Below are 16773 nucleotides of genomic sequence, written 5' to 3' on the forward strand. Positions count from 1 at the left end.
TTAATGTTGAGGTCCAAAGCTCTTAGGCCATCTGTTAGAACCTTCCGGATACAGCTAGCACCAGCCTGTGACCTAAATATTTTCCCTGCATCCATACCAATGCATGATTTCATGACTCCCCCCTCCCCCATACAACAATACCACATACACGTACAAACATAAGAATATTACCGTATTTTCCGGACTATAAGGCGCACCTAAAAACCTAACATTTTCTCAAAAGCCGACAGTGCGCCTTATAGTCTGGTGCGCCTTATATATGGACTAAATTTAAACTGGCCCGAAGCATTGTGTCATGAAATCAATCATAAGTGGCCCGCTGAAGACTATCCATCCATCCATCCATTTTCTGAACCGCTTAGTCCCCACGGGGGTCGCGGGAGTGCTGGAGCCTATCCCAGCCGTCATCGGGCAGTAGGCGGGGGACACCCTGAACCGGTCGCCAGCCAATCACAGGGCACACAGAGACAAACAACCATTTGCACTCGCACTCACACCTAGGGACAATTTGGAGTCTTCAATCGGCCTACCAAGCATGTCTTTGGGATGTGGGAGGAAACCGGAGTGCCCGGAGAAAACCCACGCGGGCCCGGGGAGAACATGCAAACTCCACACAGGGAGGGCCGGAGGTGGAATCGAACCCGCACCCTCCTAACTGCGAGGCGGACGTGCTACCCAGTGCACCACCGAGCCGCCCCCGCTGAAGACTATGAATCATAAATCAAAAAGACTATGGATCATTATTTTGTGATTATAAAGTAATTTGTTGCGTCTGAAGTTGAAATAAAAAAGATAAAATGGAGAATGATTTGATTTGGATTAAAAGTCTGACATGATGCATGAATGGTGCGCCTTATAGTCCGGTGCGCCTTATATTCGGACAAAGTTTTAAAATGGGCCATTCATTGAAGGTGCGCCTTGTAGTCTGGTGCGCCTTATAGTCCGCAAAATACGGTATTATATATTTTTTTCAAGGTGTCTTTGCTGTGACGTGACCAGACTGGATGAGAACGAAAATGGCGTGACCCCCCGTTGTCATTTGTGTATGGGGGCACTCAAGGCACCAATAAATAGACAAGTGCTGCTACAATGGGATTAGTGCCCCCGGCCGGGATCTTGGCACAGCTTCGCTCTTGCTCATATTCACCATACAAGTGGGACATTTAATCATCTTACTATTTAAACAGAGCGAAAAAAACCCCAAGGTCTTTTGGTACACACACAGAAAAAAAAAAGCCATGTTTTCCTGACTGAATTATTTTGAGGCAACAGATTGGATTGAAGATTTGATTTGGGCTGCTGCTTTCCTTTTTTTGTAGTAAAGTTGAAATTTAATGTACCGTATTTTCCGCACTATAAGGCGCACCTAAAAACCTCCAATTTCCTCAAAAGCCGACAGTGCGCCTTATAATCAGGTGTGCCTTATATATGGACCAATGTTGAGCCACTACAGCAGGCGTGTCCAAAGTCCGGCCCGCGGGCCAAATGTAAATATCTTATATATGGACAAAGTTTTTAAATGGGCCATTCATTGAAGGTGCGCCTTATAGTGCGGAAAATACGGTAACACTCTCATAGAAAACATACATTGGGGCTATAAATAGATGTAACGATTCCATCATTATAAGGCAGGTTTCCCTGCCCTACCCCCTTCGCAGCTTTCCTCTTCCTGAGCTAATGGAGGCTGGCCAGGGAATAAAGTCCAATCAAGTTGATTGAGTGCTTTGAGACTGACAGGATGCAGCTCACGATTAAAGCGGTTCCTGCCTTCACACTTGGGCACGAGTGGAAGTGTCTGTTAAAGGAGGTCAAATATTTCATCACTGGCACAGTGTGTGACGCACGTCTCTGTGTCTTCCTCTCTAGTTTCGACTCAATGAATGGCCCGCACCTGTATAAACACTTCATTTTGGACAGCAGGTAGCAAATGCGAGTTTCACTTCAAGATGTGATTCCTTTCACAAGCTGCGTGAAGTTCTGCTGTGGGATTTCAGGCTGGCCCATTTGACAGGCTCCGCCCGCCAAGAATATTAATTGGCTCACTGGCGGAGCTAGGATTTTTTTTTTTTTTTCCCCCCATTTTCTGCAAAATATTTTATTAATTCTTCAAAAAATGCTAATTGTATGATCCCTTCGACGGACGGGTGGAAGAAAAAAATTCGGAAAATATCCAAAAGTCAATTAGCTGGCATTTTGGAACTGTTGCTTGAATATGATAACCTTTAAAATGTATCCTTATGTTGAATGTAGTTGCCGGGACTACATTCGCTCCTCATTGTTCTACTGTGTAAACTTGGCTGCTGCATTGCCCTTTATTGTCCTTTTTTTTTTTTTTTCCTCCTTGGTTAATAATTAGCAAGCTGTGTACATCTGATAAAAAAAAAAAAAGCCAGGAACTGGGGAAGGCTGCAAGCACGGCTCTTGATAAGATGTTAAATTATAGGTCAAATAACCACGCCAAGAATGTTGGACACTCTTTCAGCACAATGCTACTGTAAGCAATCAGTCGCGTGGATTAAAAGTCTGGATAACCTCACGTCAAAGGAAATATGCTACTCCATGCCAGACAGTTTGGTATTCTTCCAGCCATCCATTTTCTTTACCGCTTATCTTTTTTTTCGGAGTCAAGGGGAGTTGGAGCCTAACCCAGCCGAGGACAATGCCCTGAACTTGTCCGAGTAGCTCGAGACAAGCATTCCTGCTCACTCTGAACCAAAATATGATATTAATATTAAAAAAAATTAAATTACCTGATCACATCTTGACGGAAGTCGAGGGCCGAGAGAGCTGGCTCAACCTGACGAGACATTTAAGAATTTAGATGCCAGAAAACAAGATGAAATGCAAACCTACTGAAAAAGTGATGTGGTTGCATCGTCACGATATAAGAGCACAAAATTAGTGGTGTCGCCATGGCAATCACAAAAGCCAACTCTTCTAATTACAAACTACGGTAGCATCAAATGTGAGATCAACTCAGGACGCAGTTGTTCCTAAATCTGCTGCAGACTCCCTGCACCCCCCCTAAAAGGGGTCAGCCCTGGCACGGCAGATGAGAACCATCTGCTCGCTCATCACATCAGCGAGTGTAAATGTAGATTGGGCAAAATGCGGGGGGTCACGCAATGAGCCTGAGCTATTTATAGAAACGGTGTTGCCAAAAAAAGACAGCAGCAGTCTAGAAATAAAAATAAAGAATTCTCCTCCGAGCTGGAAATAGACGCGAGTTTGCCTCTTATAAATACTCAAAGAAGGGGAAACAGTCAGTTGGAATTTATACATCGGAGGCTTTATAGCGTGAATGTAATCTATAAATACCAGGCGTGGAACAAGCCCCGTTGTACAAAGTCGTACACGTTGTCACTGTTCTTGCTCCCTGAGGAGACCATGTTACGTAAGAACTGCTGCTCAACTTTTTTTTTTTTCTTCATTGACAAGACTTGTAGAAATTTGTGAAGTGAGTTACGATTGTTTGGTTAATAAGACCTACAAATGTATTCTATTCCAGCATTTCTGCTTGTTTTTAGAGAATGCAGTACTGGACCACAGATGAATACTTTAGTGCCTATAGGGGGTCATTTTTCTGCATTTGTTGCCTTTTTTTCCAGGAGCAGAGTCCCACAAAAACCACATCACAGCCGCTCGCCGGCCTCTGTAAAATCATACATTTAACAATACTCAGGAGGCAGACTAACAGCTTGGCCCCAAGATTTCAAAGTACTGTACAGATTTCCACAAGCCCTTCCCAAACCTTTCCCTCTAGTGTTACTTTTCAACCTCTTTGAATTGCTAATAGAATTTTTTTCCGCTTAAGCGATAGCAAATGTCTCATTTCTGTTCATGAGGTGTGGGAAGAACTATCAAATGGCCAAAAAAAAAAAAAAAAAAAAAGACGAGATGTCAGGCATCAGACGTACTGCACCCTGTCTAAAAATGTCCCTCGACTTTTACAGGAAGGAAGTCATTTCTGAGAATGACGGTGTGATAGAAAATGGGACAACACAAAAGAAGGTGTTGGAAAAATATAAAGCAACTGGGAGAGAAAAATAGATACAAATAAGCCAGCACGCATTTTGATTTCCACTCAGATGGTGACTAAAATGCTCAAAGCGGATTTAAGCCCATATTCCAACATTGCCAGGAGTCAGCCACTTACTGATTCTGAGCCTTGTCTCGGTCATCCAGAAAGAAGAGCGCAGTGGCCAGGAAGAACATGCCCCCCAGGACGATGATGAAGGGACATAGCATGAGGGCGTAGCCCAGACTGAGGAAGTGCCATAGCGCCGACGTCTTGTAGCTCTCGCGTAGGCTGTCGGAGATCTGCAACACATAAAGGAGATAGAATCAGATATTTGACATATGCAAAGTGATCTTGTCTGCACTGTTGCTCATATGAATAGATTTAAATCAACCTCCAGTATAAACCATAAGGACAAAAATATTGGGTCTTAAGAAAACCAAAGCAAAATTTCCCACGCAATCGAGTCGTCCAAAATGTCTGGCTCCGATGAAAAAGTAGAATTCAACTGAGAGTGATAAATGTTTGTCCATATAGTGTAATGTCATGGGAATAATTTGCAGTCAAAGAATAACACCAAGAGGAGAACAGGCCTCAGTGTAGCTCCATTCATATCTCAAAGCCAGCGACAAATGGCACGGGGAGGCTCGTTGCTTTAAATAGACTGCTAATTATTCCGAGGCGTAAGGAAGGACAAGAGCTTCTTGTCTGAGAGTGAAAGACTCGGAGGTCAAAAGTTACCCCTGATTTTTATGTTCGCAGCTACTAAGAGATGTATTGGTAGAATTTGATGAGCAGAAATCCAAAAAGCTGTTGAGTTGCAACCTTCTCCCGTGTACTGTATGTGCCTGTGCTGGCTAAGCGTCACTATGACTGCATTGCACTTGTATGCGAAAGCTCACTTTAGGAACTGAGGCAGTGAGCAGTGACGCACTTGGAGCATTGTGGCTCCCCTTGGTCAGCACTGTGAAACCCTGGGACTGCCCAGGCCAGATGGAAAACTTTGGTTGAGAGTGCTGATACACAGTTTAGGTTAAGAAGAATCGTTTCTGCTAACTCAAGTGATCGCAAATTCAATTTCTGTACCGTACTATAAGGCGCACCGGATTATAAGGCGCACCTTCAATGAATGGCCCATTTTAAAACTTTGTCCATATATAAGGCGCACCGGATTATAAGGCGCACCTTCAATGAATGGCCCATTTTAAAACTTTGTCCATATATAAGATGTATACATTTGGCCGCGGGCCGGACTTTGGACACGCCTGCTGTAGTGGCTCAATATTGGTCCATATATAAGGCGCACCTGATTATAAGGCGCACTGTCGGCTTTTGAGAAAACTGGAGGTTTTTAGGTGCGCCTTATAGTGCGGGAAATACGGTAGCTTCCCAAAGTAGCTGCTGATGTTTAAAATGGTTGAAACGTGCGAGCGGGGCTTTTCTTCAGTGTTGCGCGAGCCATCATTTTGATTCTATTCCTGGTATTCGAGTGACTTTTGTCTTTTGACAAGCTCGTCAGTAGTGGCTTCATTCTTTTTTGTTCCGCATCAAGAAAAGGAATGAAAAGGGGAGCGCCACAACGGCTCGACAGCTGTGGTTAAGAATCAGTCAAAGACTTCCTGACCGAGCCCCTTGTGAACATTCCATACAATTTCACAATACGCCGTGTACATCCGTCAGGAAGTTGATAAACAAAGTGGACTTTGATATCCTTAATGTCACTGCAGCATTAGCGGTGGGTGACTCATGTTTTTGTGTTTTGTCATGAAAACATCTCCAGCGTTCTTTCTGGTATATAGTATCAACTTTAGTTTTGGTCACCTCTTTGACCTCTGAAATTTCCTTGGAATACCAAAACGTCTCTGAGCTGAGTGGAACAAAATTCCCGAGCCTCATTTTGCACTGGCCTCAATTTCTAATTTGACTTACCAGGCCTATTAGGTACGGACTTCCTGCATCACCCAGTAGGTGAGAGGTGAAGCTCTGGAAGGCCACCGCCGTTGCTCTCCGTGTGGGAATAACCACAAACTGCAAAGAGAAGGTCACAAGAAGCCAATTGGAAAAATGGATTTTGCTCCTTTGCCGCACACCGTTTGTCATCACCCCGCTAAGTGACATAACTGCTAAGAAAAGTCAAGTTTGAGTGAGGATGAAAAATAGATTTGAAAAAAGAAGCCGTGTTCGTGCGGACATCTCATCAGCTTTCACGACTGAAAATACAACATGCGTATTTGTAATTAAATTGGTAAAATAACAGAATTCCCGGAGACGCCGAGGATAAGTATAGGCTAGGAATACTCACCATTAAAATGTCGGCTGTTATGGCCCAGTTCAGAAAGAGCAGCGTCTCTCCTATGAAGATGCAGACCTAAATAAAGACAACAACATTTAGGATGATATAGCGGCGACCGACCGGTTTCCATCGTGTGGTTACGAGACACAAAGCCACAAAGAGGATTTGAACATTATAGCTGCTGCTGTGTGTGGGCATGCACTGCCGAATACAACTGCTTGCCTTGCTGCGGTTGAAAAACATGTCATTAAGATTTGGCTCAATTGTACGCAAACGCTCTTCAGTTTGATTCCGACGAGACGAAAAACTGCATGGACCAGAAAGATTATATGCCTATATACATTATTTTTATATATATATATTTTTCCATAGTTTGGTTCCAGCTATGAGATGCTACTTGATGTTTTTTTGGGTGTGGTAGTAAACTTTGAATAGCTTGTTGTGGTCATATGTACATGAAAGGTGCGGTAGAAGCCGCAATTTCAAATTTTTTTTTTAAAAACAACCCCCATTGGGATTTGCTTGTAACAGATCTATACGGGCCGCCGCTTTTGTGTGGCGTATTTAAAGAGTGTTGACGTCGACTTCCCGTTGAGGAAATACCCCTTTTGCTTGTACCGCACAGAGAGAGATGGAGACGTGGTTGCCGTGAAAGAGCGAGGAAGAAAGGCCTTAGTTATGTCTTGATGATACAACCGTGTCACCATCCATAATATGACACATTGGTCCATCAGTGCCACGCCGCCAAATATGAGCTGACCACTTACAAGAGGCGAGTTCAAATTTTAACAAGTGAGAGGTGTGAGAACATTTCAGATGCCCATAGGAGTTGAATCACCTGTTTTGCTATCTTGGCATATTTTCAGATATTTCAAGGCTGTTTTTAAAAAACAAACGACTTTCTAGCATTATTAGCCAGCAAAGTGTTGAAAATAATTTCCTGTTCCTTTGTGTCTGATAAGCTTGAGAAATAAGTCTGGCCTGTTCATTGTTTCATGCGAGCTGCACCCTTTCCGACGTGCAAATTCTGTCTTTAGGCTTTAAGACGCATAACCTTTGGTCCGTTCTCTGGCATCAACAATTGTTTTGTGTGCCAAGAGTTCCACTTTTAATTGCACTAAAATATTTATATATATATCTTGCGATCTGTTAAACCAGGGGTGTCAAACTCATTTTTTTCGCGGGCCGCATTGTAGTCGTAGCTTCTTTCGGAGGGCCATTATGACTGTCAACCCAAAAAAAAGTATGAGCACCTCATATTATATACAGTAAAAGCTACAAACTGATAAATAACTTGTTTTCAAATCAGACGAGTAAAAACTGGTCAAATATTTAAAAAAACAGATATTAAAAGTGAAGACAATTTGCAATTCTAGTAATGACACATGAATTTGATGCACAATTTGTCTTCGCGGGCCACATAAAATGATGTGGCGGGCCGTATCTGGCCCCCGGGCCTTGAGTTTGACACCTGTGTGTTAAACGATGCTAATACAAGCAACCATTTTCTTTCCCCGTACGTTGCACGAGACTCTTACGTAAGCTCCTATGATGTTCTTCTTCGCCACCACAAAAATAAGGCAGATGAAGATGGCCGAGCCCAGCATGCTGACGGCGCACACCAGGGGGTCGGCCCGCTCCGTCTTCTTCCGACATAGACGTGTGGTGGCGGCCCCAATGACCACGCCCAACAGGCCCGTGATGCACGTGATTGCCCCAAAGATGAGACTGGTTGACAGAAGAAGAAAAGGGATTATTGATTCTGCTCAGGAACGTTTCATTTTTTGTCTTTTACCTCTCGGTGCTGCTGCAGATTTCTTTGTCGCACGGTTCCGCAGTCGCGGTCTTCTGCACCACCTGAGCTCTGGCAAGGTAGATGGGAATCCATATCCCAAACACGCCCGTAGCAAAGGAAACGGCGGCAGACGCCAAGGATGAGAACACGTAGCTCCGACTGGACATTTAAAAAAAAAAAACAACAACACAGAGACAGGTCAGTATTTTTAGTGTCTATGAAAACAGTGTGTTAGATCCAAATTACCGTATTTTCCGGACTATAAGGCGCACCTAAAAACCTAAAATTTTCTTAAAAGCCGACAGTGCGCCTTATAGTCCGGTGCGCCTTATATATGGACCAAATTCCTAAATTTAAACTGGCCCGAAGCATTGGGTCATGAAATCAATCATAAGTGGCCCGCTGAAGACTATGAATCATGAATCAAAAAGACTATGGATCGTTATTTTGTGATTATAAAGTAATTTGTTGCGTCTGAAGTTGAAATAAAAAAGATAAAATGGAGAATGATTTGATTTGGATTAAAAAACTGACATGATGCATTAATGGTGCGCCTTATAGTCCGGTGCGCCTTATAGTCGGGAAAATACGGTATTAGAGAGTAATTTTGATGAATATTTTTTAGGTTTAATAAGTGTCTATGTTAAGTAGTAATAAAATGAAACGCAACTCCACTTGACAGTTTAATGTTGGAGGCAAAAATAACATGCTATTAAAAACACCTTCCAGAGTTACTGAATCGAAGATTGTGTCAGCCAACACTTAAACTCTTGCTCCGATCAAGAATAAGGTGCTTCACCTGCAATAAACCCCCATGGCAAAGTCAACTTTATGTCTTGGAAAAAGCTATTTTAAGAAATGTGCCCAGCAAAGGTCAAGCCATGACAAAAGTGCCCACATCCCGAGCGAGCGAGAGGCTGAGCGGCCTTCACTCACAGTCAAGCAGTGTTGCTGAGTGGCGGCAAGTGATTGACAAAGACTCACTGTGTCTGTCTGCTGTTGACATTTCTAACAGCTTCTGTATTGCAAAAATGTATATATTTTCATTTAAAACAGTAGATCCGAGTCATCTTACTTCTTAGCCAGCGCCTTCATGTCACACAACCACGACGTTTGGGTTTTGATTCGTCCTCCCATCTGGTCGGCACTTCCTCGCTTTGGCTCGGGCACAAAGAGCAGGATCAGGGTTGCTGCAGTCATCCCCAAAACCGGAGACACCTATGGGAACACTTGTATAAGGCCTCGCGGGATGCAACGTGAAGGCAGGATGGTTGCAGGACAAGGAATGGTGTGTTTAAAAGCTGAATGGATGCCCGCTGTGTTTGCCGATACGCTTGACATCCTAACTTTGAACACACGCTGCTTTTCTCTCTTCGTGCTGTCTGTGTGTTTGGCGACGTTTACATGGCTACATTGAAAGCCTGATCAGAATAAAAATGATTCTTGACACACCCAACTGGGAATATTCTAATCAGATTGAGCCCGTTACGATCAAGCTATTATTGCGGATGAAAAATACAAATAATTGTAAATAGAAATTATGTTGTCATTCTGTGTTAATTCAGATTCAAACGCAGCCATCTAACATGTAAAATCTTTTATTTATTTTTCCCGGCGACTGTATTTTTATTTACACTACAATAAGCTACAATGCTTGTACACTGAATAATACAATGAATTTTTACTTACGCTCCACATGTATAATATAGCATAGTTTGCAGTTATATTCATCAATTATGAAGCAGATGCGCGGGTGAGATTTACTCGACTGATGCAAAAGCAATTTAATCTTCCGGAGCAAATATTGTTTATATCACATAAATTGTGTGGCGTGAAAATGTTTTTTTTTTTCTTTCCCATCTCGGAGGTGCGAGGATTACATACATTGATCATTTCCTTCTTTGCGTCTTGTCATATCTGCAAGTTTCACTGCAGCATGAATATTAATGAGGGGAATTTTATATGAGATATCCTCATGGACTAAGCCTGGATTTAATCAATTTTATACTTTGTATTTAATCTTTCTGCTGCTAAATTCTGATGTATGAATTCAAAAATTATTATTCAGCAAGGCGCAGCAAAACCTTGAATCCCAAAGGGCTCATTCCACATTTCCTGTACGTATGGATGGCTGGCAATCCCACGTACGAGCGAGTACCCTCCCCCCGCCCTCCTTGTTGCCGACCATCATTTAGCCAAACAAGGAAGGTCGCAGGAACACGGCGGGCAAAAACAAGCGGAAGCTCTGTCGAGTCATTTTTTACCGACAGCAGGATAGCGCCGTTGTTTCATGCCTTCATATTTGTTTTCGTCCCACATGCCGAGCCACTGACTAATTGGCTTTTGAATTGTTGTGTTAGAATGTCAGTGTGGCCACAGTGGAACAAACTGCCCTCTTTATTGTTATGTTTTTAACGTTCCACCAAGACCGGTTAGTATTGACTTCCTGTTTCCCTCCCCTGAAACCAGCAAACTACCTGTCATGTCCAGGAATCCAAAGAAATCCTTTGTGACCCGTCGAAGGAATGTTTCTTTTCCGCCTTTAAATGTCAGTTGCTTCGTTAGAGGAGTCACGTCCTTACATTGTTTGGGCTTTTTTAAAAAATGACCTCCAAAGTCAGCCTCACCTAGGGAATCCTGTTTCACATTTAACCAGTTTGTTTCCCTTTCGAGTTGAGGTGAAGAAAATGTTTACACTACGGGTGTCAAACTCTTTTTTTTGGCGGGCCGCATTGTAGTCATAGTTTCTTTCGGAAGGCCATTATGACTGTCAACCCAAATAAATGTATGAGCACCTCATATTATATATAGTAAAAGCTACAAAACAAACTGACAAATAACTCGTTTTCAAATCAAACGAGTAAAAACTGGTCAAATACTTAAAAAAAAAAAAGATATTAAAAGTGAAGACAATTTGCAATTCTAGGAATGACACACGAATTTGATGCACAATTTGTCTTCGCGGGCCACATAAAATGATGTGGCGGGCCGTATCTGGCCCCCGGGCCTTGAGTTTGACACCTGTGGTTTACACTGTCATTCCCACAGAATTTATATTTGGACGGTCTGTATTTTTTAAAGAAGTTATTATAATGTAATTTCTATAGCCCTTCCTAAAAATGTTTTCCATTTACAAGTTTGTTTACCCTGTGAGAATTTGTAGCATAGATGCCATTTTAAATCTTTCAAATTCTATTTTGCAAACTTTTCTGAAGGATCGGAGTTGACGTCAACGCGTGAGTGACTTATTTTGCCTTTAGCGCGGTTTGCCCTGTCACTTCCTCACAACGTCCAGCCTTGTGTGCCCCCACTGTGTTTTTGAGCCCTCTGAACCCGGATCCACGCCGCCCCCAACCACAGCCCCGCAGGAGGGGCACTAAATCCGTCCTTGTGTGGGTTTGTTTGTGTGTATAATGCAGCAGTTGATGGCCTTACCCTCAATGCCCAGTGCCAGTCTCCTGCAGCTACCTTGGCGCTGGTGCCCAGGATGTAACCCAATCCGCTGCAGGAAAAAAACACAAGTGCCGATGATGCCACTGACACATGGATGTCATTTCTATATCAAGTGTATGACTCATCGGTCTGACTTTGCTCACTGTGTTTGTTTTCCATCCTTTCAATGTAGCAATAAACACATCCTGCTCGCATCGCGGCCTAATTAAAGACTGTATTTGAAGTTGATTGAGACGCTAGTTGCAACTGGGCTGATTGGCTAATTGCTCTATTTGTAGGGAGTCGTAAAAATCTCCTTTTCAGGAGAACAGGGCTGCGAAATTAATGTAATAAATGCCAATCAGTGTTTAATGGGAAAAATAACCTCCAAATTTACTGAGGACAAAAGACCAATCTAATTCTAGAGAGCATACAACACGATCAATAAAGTATAAATCGAGACCTGGTACGAGAGGGTCCACTTAAAAAAGACGGATTTGAATGACGTGATGTTATGTTAGTATCATTCCGATGAAATATTACAGCAGACAGTTCTCCTTCTTTGAGCATCTTTTCCATTTCTTTGCATTCTGCTACGCACTGTTCTGTTCATAATGTTAAACCTCAAAGGGGTTTTTCGGTGCTCCATCCACCGGTCCATTCATCTTTTATCACTCAGCTTTGTTTACTCTCTCCCTGTGGTCCTTTTTCTCATTGAGGGCTGCAGATTTGTGCTTAAAATGCCTCCAATTCCCACACCAGTATATTTAAAGTACTGCATTCTTGTGTGGGAGATGTTAGTGCAGCTGCATCCAGGTAAAACACTTCCGTTATTTTGAGTCGGACCTTCATTACATGTCCGAATTGATCACTGGACACAAGAGAGGGAGATGTTTCTGCTGCTCACCTTCCCAAGGGAATGGCCAGGTAGAAGAAAGAGAGCATCATGGTACGCTTGTTATTGGTGAACAAGTCTCCAATGATGGTGGGGGAGATGGACGAGTAGCTGGACTCTCCGATGCCCACCAGGCCGCGGGAGAGCATAAACAACCAGTAGTACTGCACAGAGACAATAAAAATGGAAAAAAGTGTTCTTGAAATGTGATCTCAAAATATTGCATCCATGTGGAAATGGCATATCAAATATTTCCTAGATGTGGAGTCGCTATTGGCCACCCCTGGTCACCATGTAGCTCCGCCCCTGGAGAATAAGCTATAAAATAATTAGATGACTGTCCTGTAGTCATTGGCACACTTTCAGACATGATAAACTGATAAGAGTGTAATTAAATGGCTTAAGGAGTGGTCATAGGGGCATCTGTGTGGGCAGCTGTTTCCATGGCAACACACTATCTGGAAAGATACAGTACTCCTGCGTCTGTAATACAAAAATAAATCCTTCTTTCTAATGTCACTCATCTAATCAAATAATTGATTAACGTTGAGAGAGAAATTGCTGCTACAATATTAGCATTTGGTGTCATTAGGAATTGAAGTGGCCTAAGCACACTCCAAAAATGTGCTTGAAAAGACTGACGAGTGCTTCCTCAATTCAACAGCAGTACTTCATTTCATCTCAGCCCCTTAAGTCGCCTGGCTGCATTTCCCCGCTCAGGCAAATAAAAGACTGCCATCTTGTCTCCACCCTCCTGAGACGTCTATGCTGTCATTCCTTTCTGACCAGCTCCCACTCAAAGCGGTGGAGCCAATAATGCTGGTCTGCAGAACTTGAGTGCTTCAGCTTTTCAGGCTGTGTGTGGCTGCCAGTCAAATGGCACACATTAGCTCTTTTCAATACCTTGAATCTTGGCGGTGATGTATTCATCAATGCCGATTTGTTTGTTTGGGCGCTTGGGTGACCTTCCTTCCGTCTGCAGTTTCCGATATACTACCGTATTTTCCGCACTATAAGGCGCACCTAAAAACCTCCAATTTTCTCAAAAGCCGACAGTGCGCCTTATAATCAGGTGCGCCTTATATATGGACCAATATTGAGCCACTACAGCAGGCGTGTCCAAAGTCCGGCCCGCGGACCAAATGTATATATCTTATATATGGACAAGGTTTTAAAATGGGCCATTCATTGAAGGTGCGCCTTATAATCCGGTGCGCCTCATATATGGACAAAGTTTTAAAATGGGCCATTCATTGAAGGTGCGCCTTATAATCCGGTGCGATTTATAGTGCAGAAAATACGGTACTTGTCAGGGGTTATTATTAGCTACGTCAATTTGTATTGATGCTATTCAAAAATCTTTGTTGCGCTTTTACGGGTTCCAAGCCTATATGATGATTGATCCCTTATTGATTTGCCATATGATTAAGCTTTGGTGGAGGTCTTGCACATTTATTTCCAAGCGCTCCTATTACAATGTTGTCTGCATGCACATGAAGCCTTTTTGCTCTCGAACTTAATCTCCCCATGTAATTGCTCCTGAGAGTAATGTTATTGTTGAATGCACACAAAGGTTTTTAAAGATATCAAAACAAAACTGTCAAGGGGTAGTTAAACTGCAGTCTTATCTTCTAAAGTCTCGTAACCGAGACCAAGCCTCGGCCTTGCTTAATTGGATGGCGGGCAAAGATGTAAAAACTGCCAACGCGGTTACGCCAAGCGTGACATTTCATTTCCCTGCTTTCAATAAAAGCGTATCCACGATAATGAGCTTGTCTGCGATACAAGCTAACATGTCCCGCCATTGTTTTGTCGTACCTCTTTGCTGATGAAGGAGCTCAACAGCGTAACGGTGGACCAAAAAAAAATGCCGCAGCTCAGGATGGCTTTTCTGTTGAAACGGTCGCCCAGGTAACCGAAGATGGGAGCCGCCACCATGAAGCTGCAGATGAACACTGTGACAGGAAAAGACAAAGAAATGACACATTACAAAATATTGCTTTGTGCCCTGCGGCTTATTTCCCACTGGTCATAAATAATTCCTCCAACTTTTTACGACTTCCCAGTCAAGGTCCCATTAGTGCTTTAAAACGTGTTGACTAATTGCTCAGCTGCAGTGAGGCCGCCCTCATTTTCTGGCTTTTTCGTCAATATTTACGGGCAGGACCAGACGGACGCAAATAGATCTTGCGGATTTTGCATTTTTAATCCACTCACGCTGACTTTGGGAGTCTTTGTGGTGCAGAAAGGACAGAGAGGTTGCTCTTGACAGCAGTGGGAGAGCAAAGGAGGCAGGCTGCTGTTTTGACACATTGTCAGCATAAAGATACGGTGGTGGTGGTGGTGGGGGGACGTTATATAAGAGCCACGCATCCCAGCCGCACAGGATAAGGGGAGGAATCCGATTATGTCAACATGTGATATGGCAGAAAGAGAAATGGATGTCTTTTTACCTTTTATGAAAAAAAAGCAGCATTCGTTCATTCATTCTCCCAATCACTTTTCCTTAGGGTCAAGGGTGAGCCGGATTGAAATATAAAACTATAAGAAAAGGTTATAAAAAAATAAACCGTTTTGATGAAGTGTAATTAGAATGAGAGTCTCGTACACACACTCCTGTCCCATGTGAGATTTTACTAAACGGTGGGCAGAAAGCTTTCGACCCAGTTTAGCAGCTTGTCAAAAAACACACACCTGATCATCAATGGAGCATCCTTGCATCTTTATTCCCTGCGATTTTTGCGATATGTTGATGAGATGATTCGATAAGCTATTCATAACGCCTCATTATCACCTTGTTGCAATGTCCGCACGTTGGAGCAGACTGTTAACCTCGTTGCTTGTTTTCAAAGCACACCTCAAAGCTTTTAATGTGTGGAAAAGGAATCGAACGACGCAGTCTGCTCCAGAGTCGATTTGGATTGATTTCAGTCGACGTGTACCTGAATCCAACGTGCTCATTTTCACACTGGGGTTATTCGGAAATAAAAGTAGTTTCTGTTGTTAGCTTAGTACTGAAAAGATCAGCAACACATTAATAAAAAAAAAAAAATATATATATATATATATATATATATATATATATATATATATATATATATATATATATATATATATATATTACAGTTTGACAAGGCAGATGAAATTTTTTTTACAGCAAAAATTGAGCAATTAAGAAAAAAAAAATATATATATTACAGTTTGACAAGGCAGATTAATTTTTTTTTACAGCATTAATTGAGCAAGTCTTATGAATATTCCAAATTGATTTATCGTATTTTGAAAATGGCCAGTTTAGGTGTACACAGTTAATTCAACTCAGATAAACAAGTGTAAAGTTTGTTTGATTTTTACAATAGCATAAGCCCATTTGTTGACTGGGCAACATTCTTGACAACGTCCAATAAGCGAGAACCCTTAAAGGGTTAACACGCATAAAATGCTACCCGTCCGCCCAAACCACATTCCACCTTGTCCACCAGTGCCTTTCCTGTTTACTCAATCTAACGGGACACATCCACATGTTTGTTTGATCTTAACAAAGCTTTTGGAGATACGTCCCCAATCTCAAGCAAAAATAGTAAACGTGTAATCCAAATGTGGTCGCAAAACCCAAAGTTGTGTGGATGTTTATACAGCTGCCCCGATGAGAGAGAGAACATTTTTGATCATCTCAAAAGTCTTCATTATAATTTAAGGTGAGCATGATTGGTGGAGAATCTTACGTGCAAAAATATGGGAAATCCTGTTCTTGTTTTAATTGACGATAAAACTTCAGGAGGTGCCTCACCCTTATATACAATACAAGCCACAGATCATCAGATCTTTCTATTTATGAGTGTGTCAAGGTGTGTTTTGTGTTTATTCACCAAACCTTGCGCAAACACATTTGCCTGTGACTCACCTGAAGACAGCACCTGTGACGCTAAACATATGGTTGCTTGATATCCAAAGATTTTCCAAACATGTTTGCTTTGAATGTGAATACAGAAAAGCCCTAAAAGGCAGCAGTTTAGTTTGATAAAAGTGGAACTAGCAAACACAAAGGGGACAGACGGCTTTTATCATTCCCAAACAGAACTTTGAAGTCAAAAAGATTTGTGTTTCTGCTCAGCTGCTTTTCTGGTGTTTTTATTCGAGCTGGCCAAACTGCTTTGGATACACATTTGATTATGTACAAAAGCCATCACAGTTAGAGTGAATAAAAAAAGAATGCCAACAGTTATAGCACGTAACTGGAACTGGTTGTAAGATTGTGATCTGAATAATTTTTCTTATTTTTCAAATCATTTTTTAATGTTTATTTTTTATTGTATTAGCTATGTATATTTTGTTCCTTT

At 42.2% G+C, this 16773-nt stretch overlaps 1 protein-coding gene across 1 annotated transcript in view; it reads right to left on the reverse strand.

Moving 5' to 3' along the window:
* spns2 (spinster homolog 2 (Drosophila)) overlaps positions 1-16773 on the reverse strand; it is a 35852-nt gene that overhangs the window by 2583 nt on the left and 16496 nt on the right. Inside the window, exons 3-12 of the mRNA XM_037269211.1 lie at positions 14252-14388; positions 12446-12597; positions 11542-11608; positions 9182-9324; positions 8107-8265; positions 7850-8039; positions 6321-6386; positions 5948-6046; positions 4157-4320; positions 2751-2797 (exon numbers count right to left, since the gene is read on the reverse strand). Coding sequence (XP_037125106.1) covers positions 2755-2797; positions 4157-4320; positions 5948-6046; positions 6321-6386; positions 7850-8039; positions 8107-8265; positions 9182-9324; positions 11542-11608; positions 12446-12597; positions 14252-14388 — 1220 coding nt within the window. The 3' untranslated portion in view covers positions 2751-2754. The remainder of the gene's footprint in view (positions 1-2750; positions 2798-4156; positions 4321-5947; positions 6047-6320; positions 6387-7849; positions 8040-8106; positions 8266-9181; positions 9325-11541; positions 11609-12445; positions 12598-14251; positions 14389-16773) is intronic.

This window comes from Syngnathus acus, chromosome 14 (genome assembly GCF_901709675.1).
Source record: "Syngnathus acus chromosome 14, fSynAcu1.2, whole genome shotgun sequence".
NCBI lineage: Eukaryota > Metazoa > Chordata > Actinopteri > Syngnathiformes > Syngnathidae > Syngnathus > Syngnathus acus.